The sequence below is a fragment of the Orcinus orca genome, chromosome 11, assembly GCF_937001465.1.
Source record: "Orcinus orca chromosome 11, mOrcOrc1.1, whole genome shotgun sequence".
Taxonomy (NCBI): domain Eukaryota; kingdom Metazoa; phylum Chordata; class Mammalia; order Artiodactyla; family Delphinidae; genus Orcinus; species Orcinus orca.
The window spans coordinates 88,722,435-88,745,014 of NC_064569.1; the positions used below are offsets into that span (position 1 = coordinate 88,722,435).

A 22,580-nucleotide genomic window follows, 5' to 3' on the forward strand; every position below is an offset into this window, starting at 1 on the left:
TGTAGAAGTTGGAGCTGAGATTCAACCTTAGGTTCTTTGGTGCCCAAGTCCTCACATTCTTGACCACTGCATGACGTGTCCTTCTTTCACAGAAAATGTAGCTTCTGCTAAACCCTGGAACAGACCCTTGGGAAGCTGCCTTTGACCTTTTTTATTGGGTCCCCTCTGCAGCAATCACGCACAGGCAGTTCGCCGTTCGGAACAGATATACAAATTAAAGAAACTCCCAATGGAAAATACCAGAGGAATCTGCAAGCCCCCCCCCCCCCCGCCCCCCGCCAGTTGTGTGTTTGCCCTCCAGAGGGCCTGGAATCCCACAGCCATTTCCTGTACCCCAGCCTCGACAGCCAGTGACATGGAGCGGAGTGTATCTGCCTTGCACTTCTTGGTGGCCTCTGCTTCTCTGAGTGGATTCTGCAAGGTGTTTCCTGTAGATCTTGCTGATGGTCTTTGCTGGCACGCAAAATCCACCCAGAACATCACGATCTGTTGGCCTCAGCCTGCGCCGGGCTTTGTTTTTGTTTGGTCTTAAAAAAAAAAAAAACTCCCTTGTCCCCCGCCTCAACCAGGGGCATGAGAGCAGAAGGGAGGAGGATGGAGATGAAGGTAAAAATATTGACAGAGTGAAAAATATTGAATATTCCTTCTGTTTCAAAAGTAGAAAACCTCTGGGACTGGGATGCAGCTTGGCTGGGTTCAGGTTGGACTGAGGTTGAAGTTGAGATCAAGGTGGCAGTTTGGCCTTTATGCCCTTCAGGGAGGGGTGGGGGTCCCAGGTTGGGTAGAAGAGAGGCTCCCTCTTATTTGAAGAACAGCTTTTCGGAACAGCTCAAGGAGTATCTGAAATAAGCTATCCAGGGAGGATGGGGGTGGATAGTGCCCCATCCTACTCTATAGGAGAGGGGAGTTAACGTTACTTAGAACATTGGAGTGGGCTGGAGAATCTGCATGTCTATTAGATCACTGTCTTAGCTATTGTCAAACTAAATCAGCAGGGCAAGGGTGGCTGGATTTTATCTTCATGGATGTGGCATTATCCCCAGTTAGTACACGTGAGGTCATTAGAGCATATTCCCCATGGAGATGCCATCCTGGAGACATTTTCATTACCTTGTATGTTAATATACAATTGGGAGATTAAAGGCAGAAGACTTCTTCTCAGCATATTTTAGAATCCTCTGCAGGAAAGACATGGGCACATTCAGAGCAGGAGGCCCTACCTGGCATTAATGTACAGTGCTCCCATAATGACTTTAACCGCTGAAGTTATCCCAGGTTTGTTTACGTTCTTGGAAATAAACTCTTTGCTGGACTGTCAGCCTGGAAAATCGTATGTTACTACAAAAATAAGACAATGGCTCATAAAGAAAACAGATTGGTGAGGGTGACTCAAATTGCGCAGTTGATGGGCCAAGTGGGTGACTTAGGAGCCAGTTCTGTCCATGCTGCTATCCCCAGTTTTGGCAACTTCAGATCATCCAGACAGATAACAGGCCAAGAAGGACTTTTCAGACAAGGCCAGAAGAGTCACCTGAAGCATCCTAATTACTTACTCAAGTTTGATCAACTCTTCAGAAATGTGATTCTAGACCCAGTAAATAGGGAGAATATGTGATGTCCTGGCTTATTACCAATGGAGAGAGTAGGACCCAGGGGAAATGTATAAATTAGAGATATAAGGTGATGGTAAAATAACCTTAGCCCCTTAGACTGTGAGGAACCCTAGAATACATCCAGTCCAACCCCTTTATTTTGCAGAATAAAAAACTAGTAGGGCTCTGAGAAGAAAGTGATTTGTCAAACTCGCATAGCAAATTAGTGGAAGAACCAGAAAGAGAATCTGGCTCCCAACTCCTGGCCCAGGGCTCTTTCTACTACTCAATACTTTCTGTGTAATAAGACTCCCTCCACCCCAAATTTCTTTACTTCCACAACCAAAAAAGTACAGTTATTTAGTGGAATAGGTAGAGTTACTTATTAAATCATGTCAAAGTTCGGAGACAGAATCTGTTTTGAAAACACTAGGGGTTTTTAATGGATGGTGGTGAAGTTTTAGACTTCATTACCAGCAGTAAAAGCATCCAGAGTGGGGAGGGTGAAGTCTCTCTCAACTTTGTACACTGATCAGCAGCCCTTGGGAAATCTGCATCCACCCTCCACCAACACAAGTAGGGAGCTAAAGGCCCTAAGTGAGACAGAGAAGGAGACTTGGAATCATGTGGAGAAAGGCCATCAAAATCTATGAAAATCCTTATCTTGGAGACGATGTTGGGCACATGACCATGTTCTTCATATATCTTGTTTCTTGTAAGCCTAAGATGTCAGCTAGTTGGAGGAAGCCACAGGGAGGCAGTATAAAGAAGAATTTTAGAACAGTCAAGAAATGGCTCAACATGGAACAGGCTGACCTAGGTCAGAGATGTTGCATAGTTACCAGACTAACCCTGGGATGATAGGACTGTAGAAGAAATTCGAAGGAGGTTCCGTTGAGTGACTGTGAAGGTCCCACCCAACCTAGAATTTGTGGCCTGAGAAATGTGCCTGTCCCCCTACACTGTGGTCACACATGTGCTTTTGGAAGGGAGGTATGACCCAGTGGTGGAAAGCAGCGGCTCCAGAGTCAGGCTGCCTGGGCTGGCATGCTGGGTCCACCGCTTCCTACTTAGATGACCTTGGGAAAGTCACTTACTCACTACAAGCCTCAGTTTCTACAAGATGGGGCTAATGACAGCACTTACTTTACAGGGTCTTAATGAAGCTCAAATGGGATAATCCAAGCATTGAGCACGGAATGTGTACAGTAAGTGCTTGATGGGTGACGGCACCTATTATAATTAAGATGGTACTTAATTAGTGTTATAATGGATGACAGCAGGATTCTTACCAATAGGGAAAGCTGACCATTCTTCTGCTTCTTATGGCAGTGTCTGGCCAAACGTCTTCATCTCTGATACTCCCATTACTTATTCTCCAAAAGCGCTGGCATATCAAGGAAAACGTGTCCCTATTTGCTCTGTGTCATTCTAGTCAGCAACATCTATGGACACTGGTTGGAGATGTGCTTTAGAGACTATCTCAGCCAAACTTTTAGTATGAGCCGCCCACGGACAGACAGAGTAAGCAGTTCTGGGCGTCATGTCATGACTGCAAAGCGCTGCCAGATGTGCAGTAGAGGTGGTGGGAGGTCACTTGTACCGGGGGTGCTCCGTGGCCACCCAGCATCCAGCAACAGTGCTAGCTGTGACCTAGCACATGCACTGCTTATCGGGCCAGCCCTCCTTCAGAGAATGCAGCCAGACAGATGATCTGTCAGGAGAGGTGCACTCTGGGTGGTCCACAGAACCAGAAAACATGACTGGGTCTGGTCCGGTGCAGGGTGCCATTCCGGCGGCTGGATAGGGACCTGCACAAGATTTGGAAAGTGCTTGTGGAGTTATCCATGTTCCTAACACTCACTGATACCATTTGGTCCATAGGCAACTCTGCTGGGAGGGAATGAGCCTGCATGTTGGGAAGTGATGGGGGTGGGGGAGGGTAGGAAGAAGGGGATTTGGGTTTATTCTGGAAAACGTTTGCCAGGTGGCTTCTATCTTTATTATTTTCCATCCTCACAAATATGCTATTCACCTTTCTTCAGAATGAGGAAAGCAAGGCTTGAAGAGTTACATCTCTTGCCCAGCTGGGAAGAGCCAGTTCAGAAGTCCCTTCTCCAGGACACCCTTAAGCCTGCGTGCGGCAAGTGCAAGGGTATCAAGACAGGACTGGGGGGCGGGGGTGGTCAGGGGGGCTGAGGACCTGGGCCCAGAGAAGCAACTTCATTGTCTATAGACCCAGTTTGTGGGCAGTCCTGAGAAGGCCCGCATTCAGGCTCCCGTCACCCAGAGAACCTGCCATTTGCTTGGGCTGGAATGAGCTAACGGGCCTCCTCTGCTTCTCTTCAGCCTTCCCTCCAGGCTTCTCTAAAGCCTCTCCAGGGTCTTCATCGTCCCTGAGCCATGTGACTCTGACACTCCAGGCTCAGTTTCACCTCTGTGCCCTTGCTCATGCTGTTCCCCCTGCCTGGAACACCCTCCTTCTTCTTTTTCCATGATCAAAACCAACGTATGCTTGGTCAGCTCCTGGCAGAGGAATTGGCTTTGGAAAGTTACAGCTAGTTACACAGGTGGAATGGCTGCACAGTAGAGGAAGGTTAATGGGAGACTCTCAGGGAGCTGGGAATAGATGCAAGTGCCTATTCACCCAGCAATTTTTACTGAGCACCTACTATGTTCCAGGTACTGTGTGAGATGTTGGGGATAGAATGGTGAGCAAAACAAGGCATGATCCCAGCACAGTTTAGTGTGTGTGTGTGTGTGGGAGGAGGGGAATGATACATTATTCAAATGAATGCACAAACATATACTCACAAACCGGGGACTATGATAAGGTATAACAGGAGTCCTGTTCTAGTCTGATGTCGGGGGAGGGGTCAAGGAAAGCTTCCTCCAAGGAAGTGTCCTTTGAGTTGAAATATAAAAGATGGATAGGATACTGAAGCCCGTGCACCTAGAGCCCGTGCTCTGCAACAAGAGAAGCCACCACAATGAGAAGCCCGTGCACCGCAACGAAGAGTAGCCCCCGCTCTCCGCAACTAGAGAAAGCCCGCGCGCGGCAACAAAGACCCAATGCAGCCAAAAATAAATTAATTTAAAAAAAAAGAAAACAAACTTATGGTTACCAAAGGGGAAACGTGAAGGGGATGATAAATCAGGAGCCTGGGATGAACATACACACTCTACAATATATAAGATAGATAACCAACAAGGACCTACTGTAGAGCACAGGGAACTCTACTCAATATTCTGTTATAACCTATATGAGAAAAGAATCTGAAAAAGAATGAATATATGTATGTGTATAACTGAATCACTTTGCCGTACACCTGAAACTAACACAATATCGTAAATCAACTATACTCCAATAAAATTAAAAAAAAAAAAAAAAAAAAAAGATGGATAGGAGTTCTAGGTAAAGGGAAGCAGAAGGTTTTATGCGGAGGGAATGACATGTACAAAGGCCCCCGAGGCCTTGCAGCTGAGCAGGATTAGACCAGGGCTGCGGATAAGTTGTCCAGAAAAGTTTGCTTGTTCCTCAACCCCCTCCCCCTGCCCCTCCCCCCGTTCTCCGTGGTCCTCAGGCTGGTGCTCCCCTCCCCAAACCACGAAGCTTTAGGCTGATTACTGGACTTCTCTGTTTTGGGAAGTTAACCCCACCTCGAAGTTCTCAGCATCTTGGTTTATATGAGTCCTTCTCTGATAATTCAGCCTTAAGAATTTTCCTTTTCTCTGAATTTCTGAAGCATTCGACTTCCTGGCTGAATGTCCAGGTTTGTGCAATGTCAAGTTGTAGGAAGATGAGTGAGCTTTGCTGTCAGGTGTATGTGGATTTAATTCCTAGCCGTGTAACCTCTGACATGTTTCTTCTCTCTCCTGAGTCATGTTTTCTTTATTGACCCAATGGAAATCATGCTACATATCTTGCAAGTTGGTTTTAAGGATTAGGTATAACATTTGTAAGGTTTTGTTTCCTACGTGTTTCCACCACCTGACACAGTGCCTGGCACGTGGTAGTCACTCAGGAGTTACTTACTGAGTGAACAAGAGGCTCAGGCACTATGGATTGTACTCAGAAGGTGTTCAAGGGGTAGGTGGTCTTCTTTACTACTGACACCATCACCCAATCACGCTGTTAGGCCAGGGCAGGTTGTTCAAAAATACCAAGGATTGACTTTATAAAATTCTGCCATTACTCACTTTGATCAAAAAGGGCAGCAGTTAGCATTCTTTACTTACTTATTTTCTTGAAAACGGAGATTGGCCTCCTTAAAAGGCACTTAGACCTTATCTCCAGCCATTCCTCCACACCCTCAGTGCTAGCTACCCCTGGTAACTGGCTTAGAGCTTGAAAACCTGTAGTCTGGCCTTGTTTTTTTTCATACCTGTCTTGGTCTGAGTGCCCACTACCTGGGTACCGTGGTTGTGAGCTGGCGGGGAGGTTCCGAGTAAGCTGTGATGGGAAAGCACCTGCTTTCAATGGGACCCTCCAAGCTATGTCCATTTGGTGTCCACAGTCTTTCTGACTGAAGTTAAAGAGAGGACGGAGAAGCCTTGACTGTTTTACAAGCTACCCAAAGGGTAAGTTATAAATGTACCAGAGTCTTCTTGGTATCTGTTCTGTATAATCCCCAGAGACGGAGCAGAGAGCAGACACTGCTGCTTGTTCAAATCACAACAAAGTCTCCCACCGTCCTTGATGCATTTTGGGAACAGATTCACTGTGTCTGCAAAGACCCATCTGCAGGTCTGGTGTGCAAACAAGGGAAGTCCCTTGGCTTAATGGTCCCTCGGCTTTGTGTTCCTGGACCTATCCTGGAGGCCCTCAGCTCTCCTAGCAAACAAATCCCAATTAGCAGAAAAGTAAAATAAATGCTATAGACGACTCCTGAGATGTTGCCAGCTGTTCTGGTCTCACAAAATGACCTGACCTGAAAGCTCCAAGTTCTGAGAACCATTCGTCGGCGTGGTATTTTTCTGGGCACTGCTTCAAAGGGGCCGTGGTTGAAGACCAGGATGCTATTCTGGTGGCCTCTTGTGTGGGATAAAGTTTCCCATGGGCCCCCGGGGAGGGCTGGAACTCTCGGAGGGAGGTGTTCTGGGCACCCCTCACCCACATGCCTGCATGACAGTGGACCTCTTGAACTGAGTGGGGTGGAACCTTCCAGAGGCTGGCATGCACTCTGGATTCTGGGACACACTGGAGCTGAGCCAGACAAAACACCCAAGGAAAACTGCTGGAAGAGGTTAATGGGCTTGAGAGGAGGGTGTGGGGGAGACTGATTCATTAAATCTTAACTTTGAAGATCATAAATAGGATGTGAACTGGAATGGGATCACTGGTGAGTCTGATGCCAAGTGGGGCAAACAAGGCCTGGTCTTGTTTCTAAGGGTTTCTTGAGGCCCTGGGCACCTACCCATTTGGGCACATGTTATCCTCAGGGCTGCTGGCAGGGACAAAGTGATAAGTCTCCATCACTGTTCCCAAAGAGTGGAAACCCCCCTGAGAAATAACATTGTCACACGTTGGAGCAAGACCCCCACACACACAAGCCAAGCATCCCTGCCTACCTCTTGGCTTCCACCGTCCCCTGCCCCTTGTCGCACACTCTGCTTTCTGTCATTGTAACGACAGGTTAGGCTCTCCCACCTCCAGGCCTTTGCCTCTGGTCCCTCCTCTACCTGAAGGCCTTTTGCTTCTCTTTTTCTTGGCTAACTTATGGTGATTTCTCAGATCCCAGCTCAGGCAGGACGTCTCCCCCAGACATGTCCACAGTACCACCAGGGCTGGATTCAAGGCTGACTCACCTGGGGAGTGAGCACCATCTTTGAAGAGGGATGGTGTTTGTGTGATCTGGGTTTCTAGGAGGCCCCTAAGGTGACGGCCCCACAGTGTTCACCAAGCATAATCAGAATCGCTTTTGCTCTGCAAAGCGTGGTCAGGAGGGGAGTGTCAGCGCCCCAAACACAGAGTGTGCCTAGCTTGGCAGGGTGTGTCTGCTGCATGCCCCTGTGGCTCTCTGACTAGGACCACCTGGCTTCTCATCTCACAAGATAGAAATAAGCTTCCTTGAGGTAGGGACTCCCTCTACCTGCTGACTGCTGAACCCCAAGGCATAGCACAGGACCTGAGACATGTAGTCCCTCAAACACTTCTGAATGAATAGCACGAGTGAATGAATTAATTCCAAGTACTCATGACAGAGGAGGAGGAGGAGGAGAAGGAGGAGGGAGAGGGAGAGGAGGAGGAGGAAGGAGAAGGGGTGGGTACCACTGACCTCCTTTAGGATGCTGAGCCTTGGGTTTCTCATCTGTGGGCGGAATTTGGGTACTGACCCTCTGCAGAGACATGTTAACTGGGGTGTCCTGTAATAGGACCCCGTGACTCACCTCTTTGGATATGAATCTTCAGTATTTGGGGATCAGGGTCCCATTTTGGCTTCTCATGCTTTTCCCTGCCTCCCTCTTCTTTTCTGGGTGACCCTTAGGAGCTAGGGCTCCTGACTCCCACTCCAAGAGCCTAAACATGAAACCATCCCTGTCTCCCTTTATTTTATTACCTTTGATTCTCTCCTGCAGCATCATTAATTCCTCTAATCATTCCTTCATTCAACAAACATTCTTGGGGGACCCCTGCCACATTCTAGGTGCTGGAGTCCCAGATGCAGCCCCTACTGTCTAGTATCTCAGGCTAGTGAGCACCAAGGAACTGATCATTAAGAAATTAGTATGGCCTGGGATGGACAGAAAGCTTCCAGGAGGAGGTGGCATTTCAGCTGGGTGGGTCTTGCAGGAAGACAGATGTGTGAACAGAGGCATGAGGAGAAAGTCATCCTCGCAGAGACAAGGGCCATCACAGGAAAGGTCAGTGTAGTGGGGGGATGCAGTGGGGGTGATGGAGGCTGTGGAGGGTAGGACTTGAGGTGGGGTCCCAGCTCAGGACAGCAGGATATATGTCGCTGAGCTCTTCAGAATAATCCTTTTGATGTTGGGAAACCAGGGAGGCTTAGGTGGGGATGTATGTGGATTGTTGCTCCTATCTGTTCTTGGGAGAATGCGGGGGGTTATGGGAGAAGGACCACCTTTCCCACTTTCTGTGCTCTGGGGTATTGACACTCCCCTGCTGACCATAGTTTGCAGAGCAAAAGCCTCTGTGACTCTAGCCATGCTTGGTGAATACTTTGGGGCAGTTGCCTTACTGGCCTCCTAGAAACCCAGAGCACACAAACACCATATCTCTTCAAAGTTGGTCATCGGCCCCAGGTGAGTCAGACCCGAATCCAAGAACCAGCCAGCCCTGGGACTTTGCCCTGTCCTAGGCCAAATGATCCTTATCCTTCCCCCAAATTGGCTGTGGCCACTGGCAGAAATTGAGAGTAGCTGACTTTACAAGTAGTTGGGTTAGAAATGAAATGTATTAATCCCAAGTCTAGGCATGTGCCCAGGTAGTGACTCTTAAATTTTGTCTTTTAAAAGTTTAAAATTGAGGTCACCACTTAAAACATGAAAGCAGGAGTGAGATGTAGATTTTGTTTGAGTTCCCTTTTAAATCATTTCAAAGTTCCAGGCAACTTGACCTTTCTGGGCCTGTGTTCCCTTTCCTCCCTTCTCTGGCCCCTTCGTTTCACATACAACAGATGTCAGAGGGGGCCCTTGTGTGTTTCCTGGCCTGCTCAAGCAGAAATCCAGTGCCTACAAGGTGAGGAGAGCTAGGACGCTGCCAGGCCCCTCCTCCCCTTTGCCAGGAGCCCCAGGACAGGACATCCCTAGGACAGTCTTGCCTGGGGGACCCCAGCACACAGGCAGGGACTGAGAAACAAGAGTCTCTGTGCAGAAAGAAGTTTTAATATCCTCTGGGTTTTAATAGCTTTCTCTGAGATGGAAACTTGGGTTGAAATGATTTGCAGCTCTCCAGATTTTTCTGACTGTGTGTGTACTTGGGTTTATTTTTAGCTGCAGGGGTTCATTTCTCGCCAAAAAACCTGCTTAAATAAAACCAAAATTAATATTTTTACTTAATGGAAAGAGTTAGTCAGGACAGGCTTTGAACTGGAGACTCCCTATCTTGATTGGGAGTGCATCTTAAGGGTCTGACTGTGGCTTTGACATCAAAAAAAAGGGCCTTTGAAACTGACCAGAGGAGGATGCAGGAAAAGCCTACTTGTGAGACTTCTCTGAGGAGCATTCTTCCTCACACAGGCTGCCCCCCACCCCCGGCCCGCACCCCTCAAGTTTTCTAGGGCCATCTTCCTGGAAAGGCGGGATTCTGCTCACTCCCAGCTGTTTTCCTTAGGCTCTCCCCAAGTCTGGTCCAGGTTTCTGCTTCCTCTGGATTCAGATAAAGCCTACTGAGTCTCTTCTCCAGAATGGGCTAAGACCCAAATCAGCTGCCATCTCCAGGGAGCCCCCCGACACCCTTCCCTGGGACAGGCTTCACCCCTCTTTGTGGCATACCAGCTGTGTCTGCCAGACTCCAATGCCATTCACCTGTTTCCTTTCCTGTCTTTTGTAACTCTGGCCCCGAGTTCCTTCAGGGCCTCATTTATCTCCAGGTTCCTGTGAGTCTAGCACAATACTCAGTAAACGATCATTGGACAGATGCTTATCTGACCCTAAGAACTGGGACCTGCCATTATCCCCTTTCTGATGGAATAAGGCTCAGAAAGACATGGTCATTTGCCAGAACTTGCTCAGAGGACTTATTTAGCTATTTTTTTAAAATTGCCCTCCATGTGGGTGGCAATTTTAGCTTCACGTATTCATCAAATACATGGAGCCTGTCTCTTCTGGTTGCTTGGGCTACAGCAGTTACGGAACAAAGACCCTGCGCGCTCATGAGGCTTCCATTCTAGTGGGGGGAGATAATCAATGAACAAACAAGGTCTGTATAGTATGGCAGATGGTGGCTGGTGCTTTGAGCTTTGAGCACAGTAAGGCTGGCCAGCAGATACAGGGAGTGCTTGGGGGAGGGATGCTGGGGGATCAGGGGAGGCACCCTGACCAGGTGATATTTGAAACCAGGTGAGGGAGGGAGCCCTGTGGCTACAGAAGAAAGAGTGTTCCAGCAGGAGCAGTTGCAAAGGCAAAGGCCCAGAGAGGATGGGTTGTTTGGGGTGAAGAAAAAGTAGGAAGGAGATGGGGTGCTGGTGTGGAACGAGTTGCCATTTCCCGAGATGGGGCCGATGGAAGGCCTAGGTGTGGATGAGGGCCGTTATTAGGAGCTTGGTTTTAGATGGGTTGAATCTGAGATCTCTTATTAGACTTCTAGGTATAGATGTAGACTAAATGTAGACTGTTGGATATATGAGTCAAAGGTCATGGGAGTTCTGGGTTGGAGGTTGCAAAAATGTGGGAGCTGTCAGTTGTACAGATGGTATGAACGTCACATGCTGGATATGAATAAGAGGAGGACAAAGAACCCACCGCTGACTGGACTGAGCACCATGGAGGTCATGGGTGACCTTGACGAGAGCTGCTTTGGTAGAGTGGAGGAGGGGCATTAGGTCATCATAAGAACCTTTTGAGCTTGGTAATCATCACACCAATTTATAGGCTGGGATGGGAAGTGACTTGCCCAAGGTCACATAGTGACAGGGCAGTGACTTCATTCAGGTCCCATGTGCTGCATGCATGTTCATTTCAGTGTATCATGGCCACTTCCATAGGGGTTTTCTTGATCTGACCTTTGAGCTTCTGAGTTTTTCTAGAGGGGCTTTTGGGGTTTGGGGTGGTGATAACGAAATGGGCTGGCAACCAGAAAGATTCAGTTAGGGCAGGCCCCTCAGGCCTCTGCCCCCCACCCTTAATTCCTAAGGCCCTTTTCTCAAACATGGACATCATCAAAGTGTCATCAAAGTGCCCAGAGAGGCAGCAGATAACTGAGGAGGAGCTCGAAAAGGCCCTGGAGGTGGATACTAAAGATCTCAGCAAATGAAGAAATGCTGAATCGCAAGAATCTTTTGGGTCCCTGGTTGTCTTCCTCTGATTAGTGCATTTGAGAATCTACAAGTACTCACCATCAGCAACACGGTAGTATATTATCTGTTTAGCTTCAGGGTTACAAAGTGCCTTTTTACATGTGCACTGTCTCATCTAATTAATCATTCTGATTAACCTCAGACTCATAGTGTTGTGAGAAACCTCATGGATCATCAGGTTTTGTGGTTTCTAAGTTGTTTTCCTTCCACAAAAACCTTGCTAGGGAGCACAGGATGCTAAACAGATGATAGATACTCTGTTACACTGCTAATAGTGATTACTTGTGGATTCCTACTACTAATCAGAGGACATGTGTGAGTGATTGGAAAGGAAAGTGGGTAGTCAAGGAGATGTGGAGGTCAGTGGGGGATTATAAGGGGGCCCTCCCTCCTAGGGACAGTCCTCCTCTCTGATGCTTAGTAGTGCTGACAGTGGGGGTGGGGAGATGCAGAAAGATTATGAACTCTTGCAATCAGTACAAATCTCATGGAAAGGTTTTGAGGCAGTCTGCTTTCTTGGGGGACACCAATTTCCTTTTTCCCTCTGGGATGCAAAACTGCCCTCAGGGTATCTGATCTTCTGTTCCACAGGTGGAAAATGGGGACAATAAAAGCCACCTCATAGGGTTGCCATGAGGACAGAGTGAGATAACGTGTACACATTGCTTGGCACATCAGCGGGGTTCAATGCATGGTAGTTGTTACCAATGCGTTCTAGTTCCTCCCCTCTTCCCTAGACTTACTGATGTGATGCAATGAAAGGCAAGGAGCTGAGGGTGAATTAGTGGGTGAGCAGCTGGAGAAGCAAGAGAGCCTGGCTCTGCACTCCTTGCAGAGGCTAAAATGCAGGCTGTCCACAGTGCACAGGAAGTGAGAATTGCTTAGTGGCTGAGCCAGGTGGGCTGGGGGATCTCCTTTACTGTGAGTACGCTGGCCTCAGAAAGGAACTTTCCTTTGCCATCCTGTGAGGATGACAACTGGGAAATAAACATCAGGTGACCATTAGACAAGCTGGATTGCAGACATCCCTCCTTCCTGATTTCTCGAGTGCTTCCACGGGAGTGGGCATCATTTTAACACTCCCAGACCCCTCTCTTCCTTAAGTCCAGGCCTGAAAGACAGGTGAGCCCAGGGTCTAGGCTTTTGTGCCTACCTAGGTCCTGCCTGCTGCCGTCAGAACAGTACCTTCTCTGGGGTTGACACTAACACTGATTTCTGCTTTTGGAGAAATTCATTCTGTCTACTGGCCAGGTGTACCTTAGTTATCCTCACTGTTCTTCTAAAGACCATACCTTAAGCCAGCAAAATCATTCTACAGGGCCTTTGAGAGACAGGTATGGGGCAATGTGTGTGTGTGGCTGGGGGAGAGGTAGTATCTCACCCACTAGATGGCTGAATCAACTCCTACATCATGGAGAGGATCTGTACTGCTCTTGACAGGATGCTAAGATGGGCAGAATCTGGAGTCTTCAGTTGGTGTACATTAATCCAGTTAAGGGATCCTTGCTCCCAAACCTAGCCAAACTCAGCCTTCCAGCCCACTGGTAGGAAAGTCCAACAATCAGTTTGGAGTAGAAAGGTCTGGATTTGATTGAAGCTAGTTGGATGGGAGGTGGAAGGAGAGGGTGAGCGGCAGGGGCCAGCTCATGGGTGTTTTATCCCTCTTTGAATATTCCGATGAACAGCAGATGTGCAATTTCTGGACACACCAGTAAGCTGCACTGGAAGCAGAATCCTGTTGGCATCAAAATTGGTTTTTGTTCAAAACTTATGCTGCTTGTGGTCTACATTACCATGGATGGGTGGGGGCAGGCAGCACACAATTATTTCTGGAAGGGATGTGCCTTGTTTTTGCAAGCTCTTATTATTCCTCCCCCAATAAAAAAAAATTATTGAAAGGAAGGAAAGATAATTCTATAGATCTATACATTTGTACCTGGATCCTAAGGTGTATGATGTATTTAAGAGGGCCCCACATACATTTATGTATCTATGTGCCAATAATATAAGTATACATAGCCTCGCCAGTTTCTTCTTACATGCTTTTACATTAAAATATTTCTTTTGACCTCCACACTCAGAAGCCCAGGAGCATAAAAGGCTCCAAGACTGAGATTCAGGCTACACCTCACCCCCACTTCTCTGACTGGTGCTAGCCATGAACTTTTAAACTTTGCCTTCCCGCTAGACTGTACGAGGTGGGAAATGGGACTTCTATGTCTTGTCGTCAACTCCAGCAGTACCCAACCCATTTTCCCAGATGCCAACCCAGTTCACGCCCACGTAGGTTTACCTGCTGGAGGACACTAGGGAGACAGCGTGGGCGCCGCTCCACAGCATGGAGGAGAATAAAGAAAACCTGTGTCCAGCTAAGCCCGTCTGTAAAGTGGGCTTCCAGCCACATCAAGATGGTGGGAACGGCCAGACGTGCTGCCAGCTCCAAGTTTGGAACCGTTTTCTGTTGTTGCTGAACCGTGACCTCCCTGCACCTCCCCTGTTCACTCTGGTCCCTGGGCCAGCCAACGCCTTGGGGGCACCCTGATTGCCAAACAGGAAAGTAAAAAATAGCACACATTTGAATTGCAGAGGAAAAACTGAAGCAAATAAAGACATTAATTCACAGACCAAATAGGCGGATTTGGGGTTGGCCAGCGATTTTACTTTGGAAGGACTTTGCGAATCTATGTGGGAGAGCAGAATGTTATTTAATTTTAGTTCAGTTTAATGCAGTTTTGTTTTTGTAAGGAGAACGCTGGTGTGGCCTCTGCACTGGGTCATCTCTGCTTCAATCTTTCTGGACCATGACCATGGGATCTTGTTTGGTACTGGCAGGTCACTCTTGGGCTACTATGGATGATGAGATGGGACATGTACCTATGATGGAGTGGGTGCTCCAGGCCTAAATAACACCTTTAAGTTTGTTTTGACAAGTTAATGTGTGCTCCCCCACCTCTCCCTGAAATTTTACAAGACCAGAGTATTTTGATCAGCTTACCTTTCTCCTCATCCTAAGCAGAACCCCCAGGTTTTAGCTTATAGTGCATGTTAGAAGCCTAAAGATACTCTGTATGGACACACATAACAAAAGTCATGGTAGTGGTGGTAATGCTAATAACAGTGACAGCAAACACATAGGGTTTGGGATGGGCCACACACTGTCCTCAGTGTTTGTGCTACTTAACCCTCACAGCAACTTTATGAGATACTGTCATAGATTAGGAAACAAAGGCACAGAGGGGCTTAGTAACTTTCCTAAGGTCACACAGCACCAGTGCTGGGATTCAAACCCAGGCAGTCAGGCTCCAGGGACCTGGCTCTTCAATGCTATGTCATGTTGCTGCTCTACTAGTAATAAGTATATCACTTATAAGCCATGTGATGGGCACTGGGCCAAGACAATCAGAGATATTTAGGAGGAAGGAGCTCTGGGGACACAGGGGTTTGCCTGAGGCTGCATGGTAATGGTGGAACTCAAACTCAAATGTGGCTTCCTGATTACAAAAACTTACTCTCTTTTCCCTGAACTATTCTCAGATGAAAAGGTTCCAAGCTCAGACCATTTCGGGGTAAGGAAGGAATTGACTCACTGTGCATGCGGAAGCTTCCAGAAGTACCCAGCTTTATAGGACAGGTCTGCTTATGACATGTTATGTCTAAATGAAGTCAAGCCATTTTTGAGCCAGGAAAGGGTAGACGTTGCTATTTAAAGGAATCCCTTTTGCTTTTTTTCCTCCCAAGGCAAAGACTCACTCCTTCTTTTACCTTCTGTATTAATGAAGAAGCAGAAGATGGAGCCAAATCAATTCAGGAAGAATCAATAGGAAAGTCCTGGCAGACATGCCTTCTGCCCAACAGTTAAGCTGTTACAACCTGCCTGTGGGAGTTAATGTAGAGGAAATAGTCCCTGGGGCCTCTGGGAGGATGGCTCCCTGCCAAGGATGCTGTTTCAAAGTCAGACACAGAGGTGGGGGCAGAATCTTTAGGGAACTTGGCCTGGGATCTTGCCAAGCTCTCGTTTTTACAGCAGACTTGGAAACAGCCACTTGCCTCTTCCCAAATTGAGCTGCCTCTGCTGAATTGCTAACTTTGCCACTGGGCTCCGTGTTTTGCCATCCCGGGCAAGTAAGGTTTGGAGGGGCCATTGATTCATCTGGATCCTGACTTCAAGTCTGACTGGGAGAATAGGCTCCAAGCTCATCTGGGAAGAAACAGAATAGGATTCAGCTGGGGTAGGGGAGTTGGTTCCTAGTAAGGAAATTTTTAAGAGATTAGAGACAAGGAATTGAGAAACATGGTGGGACAACCAAAACGGGGAAGGATAACGGAGCTACCAGAATAGGCAGGTAGGGGTGTGTGTGTGTAGGGGTGTGTGTGTGTGTGTGTAAAGGGTAAGCTGTTTAACAAACATTTATTGAGCACCTGCTCTTTTTTGGGCTAAGTGCAATGTGAGGTAAGAAAGAGTGATAAGATCCTAGAGCTGGAAGAGTTCAATTTGTGATTCAAACACGGCTGCTATAAATGCAAAATGCACTCCATTCTGGTCAAAGTCCTAGCATGAGAGCATCCAGCCCCCTTTGATGGAGACACTCTCTGCCCCCATGAGAGCACCGCCTCAATCCCCGACTTTGTTGCTAGTTCTTGTTATTAGATGACTTGTTCTTTGGCTGAGCCAATGAACGCAACTTCTTTGCAGTTTCTGAGTTCTGTCTTCAATATCTGTCCACTTGCTGGTTTGACAAATATTTGAAGATAGCTTCTTCACATACAATAGAAAAAGAAGCCTCTTATAATCTCCAGGTCAATCCCTCTCTTCTCTGTGTTCTTACTGCATGTAATAAATGCCTTTCTTCCAGCCTTTGTCACACTGGGTCTGTCTAATTATTTTTGTATACATAGTCGACTAATATTTACTGAGCAACTCCCTTCTACCAGATGTTGTAGTAAGAAATTTCATAAGGTTTTTTGCTTAATCCTCATTCCAATTCCCTGACATAGGTAGTACATCCTCTTTACAGATAAGAAAATTGAGACTCAAAATGAGGAAATGGTTTCACTTCTCTGTCAGTTTCCTCATCTGTGTAATGTGGATGCTAATACTGACCTTGTAAGGCAGTTGTGAGGAGTAAATAAGTAAAATGTACTCTTGCATATAGTAGGTGTGCGATAAATGGGAGCTATTTTTTCCAGTAACAATCCTTCCATGGGTCAGCCCATCCCATTTTTATCAATGATGATGATAATAATGATGATATTAATAACATTAATATACACTCTGTCCAAGACATAGTGCTGAGAGTTTTTCACACGCATTATCTTGCCCAATCCCTTCAATTCAGGTAACTGGTAACATTATTATCCTGTTCTGTAGATGAGGAAATTGGAGGCCAGAAACAAAGTTACTTGCCCACAGTCATAATAGCCATAAAGAACAGGGCTGGGATTGGAAGAGTCTGGTTGGCTCCTAAGCCTCTGCTCCCAACTGCTTCTTCCTCTACCACATCCTTATTGAGCTGCTCTCTACTGCATCCCTTGCCATCTAAGTGCTGGGGACCAAGGGCCCCATCAGAGTGCCAACTGGGGCATGGAGGTCAAACTGGGGTACATCACAACCCTGTGGGTGTATTAGGATGCATGCAAAGGAAGAGTCCCAAATGAGGTAGATCTCAGAAAGCGGTCCTGGTAGAAAGAGAATAGGTCTGGGAGACCATGGGATTGTCAGAGGTGCGATGGAATGAGGGCAGGAGGCTCTAACAGGAGAAGTAGATTTTGGATTATGGTGAAACTACAGAGTCACTCCTCCAGGGGTGAGTACAGCCTTAGAAATTTCCAGACTGCAACTATGAGCGTTTAGGGAAATTAACTCCAAAGATGTCTGTCTTCTCTTTCTCTTCCACTCCTCCCTGCCCACCCCCATCCCAGTGTCTCTTACCTGAATGCTTGCTCTTATAAACACAATCATCTATTCTAGTTGCTTCAGAATTACAAAGAAAACAATTCCAGACATACTGGGAGCTGGATGCCTACCCTGAGATGTGGTCCCTAAAGTGGTTCAGGCCTCCCTAACTTCCCTGTCTCTGTCTTGCCTTCTTCTACAGTGATCCGGGCCAAGGTGGTGGGGAAGAAGCTGGTGAAGGAGGGGCCCTTTGGCACACTGGTCTACACCATCAAGCAGATGAAGGTGAGTGACAGCAGCCTGATCCCAGGATTCAGGAGGGTTTGGGTTTTTTTGGTCAGAGTCTTGGCCAATGGAGGCAAGTGGGGTTGGACTTAGGGTGTGTGTTTGCTCAGTGTCTGAGCCCCAGCCCTAGCCCCTCCACCTGGCTGGAGAGGGCATAGATGAGGCAGCAAAAAGGGACAGGTGGTGGTGGTGGTGCTGGCTGCTTCATCCCAGAGCCAGGGCCAGTGGAGTCCCTCAGAGGCAGCTGTTAAGAAGCTGCGCTCTGGAACCAGACAGCAGAAAGCCCTGTTACCTAGTAACTATGAGACACTGGCCAAGTCACTGCCCCTCTCTGGACCTCAGTCTTCCCATCTGTAAAATGGGGGGAGGGATGTTGACTAGATCGTCTCTACAGGCTCTTCCGAGGTCTGACGTTTTAGGATTCAACAATGCCTGCTGGTTTTATGCAGTCACTGAGGTTACAACTTAGGTTTAACCTCTCAAAACTTTACATTAAACTTGTGCTGATCACAGGAACCTCAAGCCAAAGTAGGAACTTCACCCTCTCTCCCTATTTTCCCGGCTTTAATTGTCTTCTTGCATCCCATCAGTTAGCATCGTTTGCAAAGCATGTTCACATAACTGAGCATATTTGTGAGGATGTTAACATTATGAAGCACATTCAGGAAGTATGCCCTAAGAAAAAGCACATCAGATTCAAAACCTAGGGAGCCTGCCTCCTAGTCTCAGCTCCATTCCTTCACTTGGCTCACTGGCCTTAGAACTGTCCCTTTTCCTGGGCTCAGTTTTGCCATATGTCAACAGTGTGAGGTTGGGCTGGGTACCCCTAAGAGCCCTCCTGGCTCAGGCATTTCAGGATTCTAAGTGCCCTGGGACACGGGCTGTGTTACTTCTAAGCAGGAGCTGGTTTGGGTGCCTCAGCACAGAGGACTGGGGCTCGACCCTGAACAACTTGGCAGCTGGTCCATCACTCCACCTTTGTAAGCACCTCCCTACATGCAGCACTCTGTGCCAGGAGCTGTGGAGGCCACAAGGAAGATGCGGTTCCTATGTTTAGGAACTATAGTCAGGCGGGAGAGAAGACACGTGTGCAGGACTAATCAGGAGTCCGAGATGGGGTGTGCCCAGGTCCCAGGGGACTGCTAGCCCTTGTACTCAGTGCTCACATTTGCATTCCCAGCAATTAGGGTGGGACCGGCAGGCAACAGGGACTTGGTAAATGCTTGTCCATCTAATGAGGGGACGAGTGTGAGACGCACTGGCCTGAAACTCCCGAGGAGACAATTTATGGGTAGAATTGAGAGGGGGAGTGACACAGCCCCTGGGTTGTAACCAACCATCTCAGAGGCAGACCTCCAGGCCTCATAATTCCTGCATCCTGAGGCCTGAGGTTAGATGTACCAAGTTTGTGGAACCTGTTGCTTTGGATTCAATTTTGGAAACATCCACAGCATTCTGGTTATGTAATGTCCAGAGTCAGCCCTGGCCAGCTGCCCTTGGCTGCCCAAGCTTGGTCATGGGACCAGCTTATGTCTTCAGATGGCCATGGGGAGGGAAGAGTGGGTGGAGAGGGGACCAACAAGAGCAATAACAACCCAAAAAACCCACTGTGCAACCCCTGGAAGCTGGCAAGCAAATGCAAAAGCAGATTAGACAAAAGCAGAGGTTCAGGAGATGCATTCCCTGCCTGCTCTGGAATAATCCTTCACATTGTGAGACGCACTATGGTCAGCAGAGAGCTGGGAGGGGAAGAGGCTGGGAGCAGTGGTTCCTAAGTTTGCCTAGCTTCTCTCCTTCCTTCAAGGCCTGGATGCCAGGGTGACCAGAGGCCCTTGCTGTGGGCAGAATGTCCCATTCCCCCCTCACTGGGAACAGCCTCTAAGCAGTGTTTAGAGGCCAAATAACATTTGCTCACCCATCCACTTCAGAGCACACACACCCACTCCCAAGACACGGGTCTTTTGTTGTCCATTCACCATCTTTCACCCAGGTCCATGGATCAGAGTGCTGGACGTTAGAAAATAAATTCCCTTGATTTACTTGTGACAGAGGCTCAAAGGGAAATGAGTTGTCCAGAATCACACATTTAATTAAAGCTAGATCTGGTTCCCAAGCTGAGGTGTCAGGGTTCCTTCCCAATCCTGTGTGCTCTTTACAGTGACTCCCAAAATATCCCTGCCATCTTACTTTGATCATCAACCACTATCTAGTACGTTTTATTAACTCTGCCCTGCTACCAGCCCAATATTAGATAACCTATAGAACTGGTCATTGCCCTTCTATCCAAACAGCCCCTGGATTCTGCTGGTCTCCAGGTACCAGTCTGCTAATCCAAGAAGGTACAAGACATAGGAGTAGGAGTAGGCCATTCAGTCACCCTCCCTCCCTCCCTCATGTCCTTTCTTCTCTCCCTCCTCCCCACGCTCTCAGTGCTTCTGTGCTTTGCACTGTGCTTTTTTGAGCTGAGGATGCAAAGATATATATATATTTTTTTGGCGGTACACGGGCCTCTCACTATTGTGGCCTCTCCTGCTGCGGAGCACAGGCTCCGGACGCGCAGGCTCAGTGGCCATGGCTCACAGGCCCAGCCGCTCCGCGGCATGTGGGATCCTCCCGGACCGGGGCACAAACCCGTGTCCCCTGCATCGGCAGGCGGACTCTCAACCACTGCAGCACCAGAGAAGCCCCAAAGATAATTGTTATAATGATGGGGGAACAATTCTCACCACAACCCTGTGAAATAGATACACATTATCCTTTATTTTACAGGTGATATTTGGAAAGGCTAAACAACCGTCAAGATTGTATAGTCAGAAAGTAGTAAACTAGAGCGAAATTAGCATTTTTGCCTACAGGGAGATTACAGAGCAGTGGAGCAGCAGGCTGATTCATCATTCCCACCCACTTTGGGGGCTCCCCCCACCCCATTTGTATCTAGTTCCCCTAGGGAACAAAAGGAGGTTAACTTGGGTTTGTGGATTTGTCATCCAGCAGTGTAGCTCTTGACTTGCAAAGGGTGTATGGAAAAATATCTTTGTAGGAGGGAAGGGGGAGAGGCCAGAGAGGGGAGTCTGCAGGAGTTTTGGCACTGGTCCCTGGGCGCTTTGTTCTAGCGGATTAGAGTCTACCCCAGAGAGTCAGCCGGGGAAAGCAAGGACTCCCTTAGAGCAGGACTAAAGGAACGGGGAAAACGTGAGAATTTGAGCTGCTCTGTCTGACCTCTCTTCTCTCTCAGAGTTCCCACCCCCTCCCCCCAAAACCTCTCACCAGATGAAAGGCAGGCAGACCCTCTCCCATATGCTAATTCCAGGGCCTCTGGTCCTCCTCTCAGGCATCTCTTGAGTGTGCAGTGACCCACAGGTGTGTTTGGGGGCAGGGGAAGGGTGTTAGAATGTTGAGGGAGCTTATTGCAAACCCAAACATGGAGATTCGCTGGGGCTGAGGTGCTGGGCTGTGGTACAAAGGTGGAAGTTTCCAGAATTGGATGTTCTAATCTTTGGGGATCTTATCTCTTATCAGGACCATGAGAAAGCATCTGCTTTGCCTGTAGCTTTAGTTTATGCCATGGAGACATGCTCTCAGGCTGGCTGCAGGGGACAGCACGTGGGGGACATTATGTCCCAGCTGGTCTTGGGAAAGGCCCATGGGGAGGCCCGCTGGTCATGTGCTGTGCATGTCCTGACTCTGGGCAGGACAGATCTGCTGGACAATCGGAATGCTTGGCCCCCAGTGACTTCCTTCCTTCAAGGCTTTGTCTAATCAAATGATTAATAGCATTTGAAGCTATTTGAAGCTCCAGCTGGAAGCCTCTCTGACCGCCCCAGCCTATGGGGAACTGTTCTCCTCCTCCAAATGCCTGTGACTCTGTTCTCGTGTGCTCTGCCACCCCAGCTAGACAGCCCATTCTGTGAGAGAAAAATCCATGTACTTGGTACCTCAGTCAGGTATCTAATGTCTCTGAAACTCGTTTGCTTACAAGAATCAGTTGTGAGTTTAAATGAGTTTATGATATAAAGCAGTATCCAGCACAGTGCTGTAGGCATGCCAGAAATATCTGACATAGTGGTGACAGTTCATTCTGCAAGTATAAAGACCAGACATTCCATAAGAAATAGGGAAAACTCCCCAAACTCAAAAATTTCTTTCCCACGTTATTTGTCCCTTCACCCCAAGGGAAGTTAACTTCTTAGAACTTCATGTAGATACTATCACAAAGCGAAGCCAAGCCCAGAGGCTTGTAGAGTCCAATGTGGTGTATATACAATATTGCAATTAAATATTATAATGGAATATTATTCAGCCTTAAAAAAGGAAATCCTGTCATTTTGACCACAAAGATGAACCTGGAGGACATTATGCTAAGTATAAGCCAGACACAGAAAGAAAAATAATGCATGATCTCACATATTCGTGGAATCTAAAAAAGTCGAATTCTTAGAAGCAGAGAGTAGAATGGTGGTTACCAGGGTCTAGGAGGTGGGGGAAATGCGGAGATGTTGGTGAAAGGGTACAGATTTTCAGTACTGCAGGATGAGTAAGTTCTGGAGAGCTAGTGGACAGCATGGGGACTATGGTTACCAACACTGTACTACATACTAGAAAGTTGTTAAGAGAGTAGATGTTGTGTTCTCACACATAAAAAGGTAACTATATGAGGTGATGGATGTGTTAACTAGCTTCATTGTGGTAATCACAATGTATACATATATCAAAACCTCCCCTTACACTGATACACTTTTTATCGTCAGTCATACCTCAGTAAAGCTGGGGGAAAAAAGAGCAACCTGTCTACGTCTGAAACCGGCTTTAACTACTTGCACTTAAGTGATGAGG

General features: G+C 47.7%; 2 protein-coding genes across 3 annotated transcripts in view; one reads left to right on the top strand and one right to left on the bottom strand.

Moving 5' to 3' along the window:
* Positions 1-22,580, bottom strand: part of SYN3 (synapsin III) — a 461,812-nt gene that overhangs the window by 267,887 nt on the left and 171,345 nt on the right. The window lies entirely within an intron of this gene.
* Positions 1-22,580, top strand: part of TIMP3 (TIMP metallopeptidase inhibitor 3) — a 57,177-nt gene that overhangs the window by 26,490 nt on the left and 8,107 nt on the right. Inside the window, exon 2 of the mRNA XM_004269402.3 lies at positions 17,665-17,747. Within this exon, the coding sequence (XP_004269450.1) occupies positions 17,665-17,747 (83 nt within the window). The remainder of the gene's footprint in view (positions 1-17,664; positions 17,748-22,580) is intronic.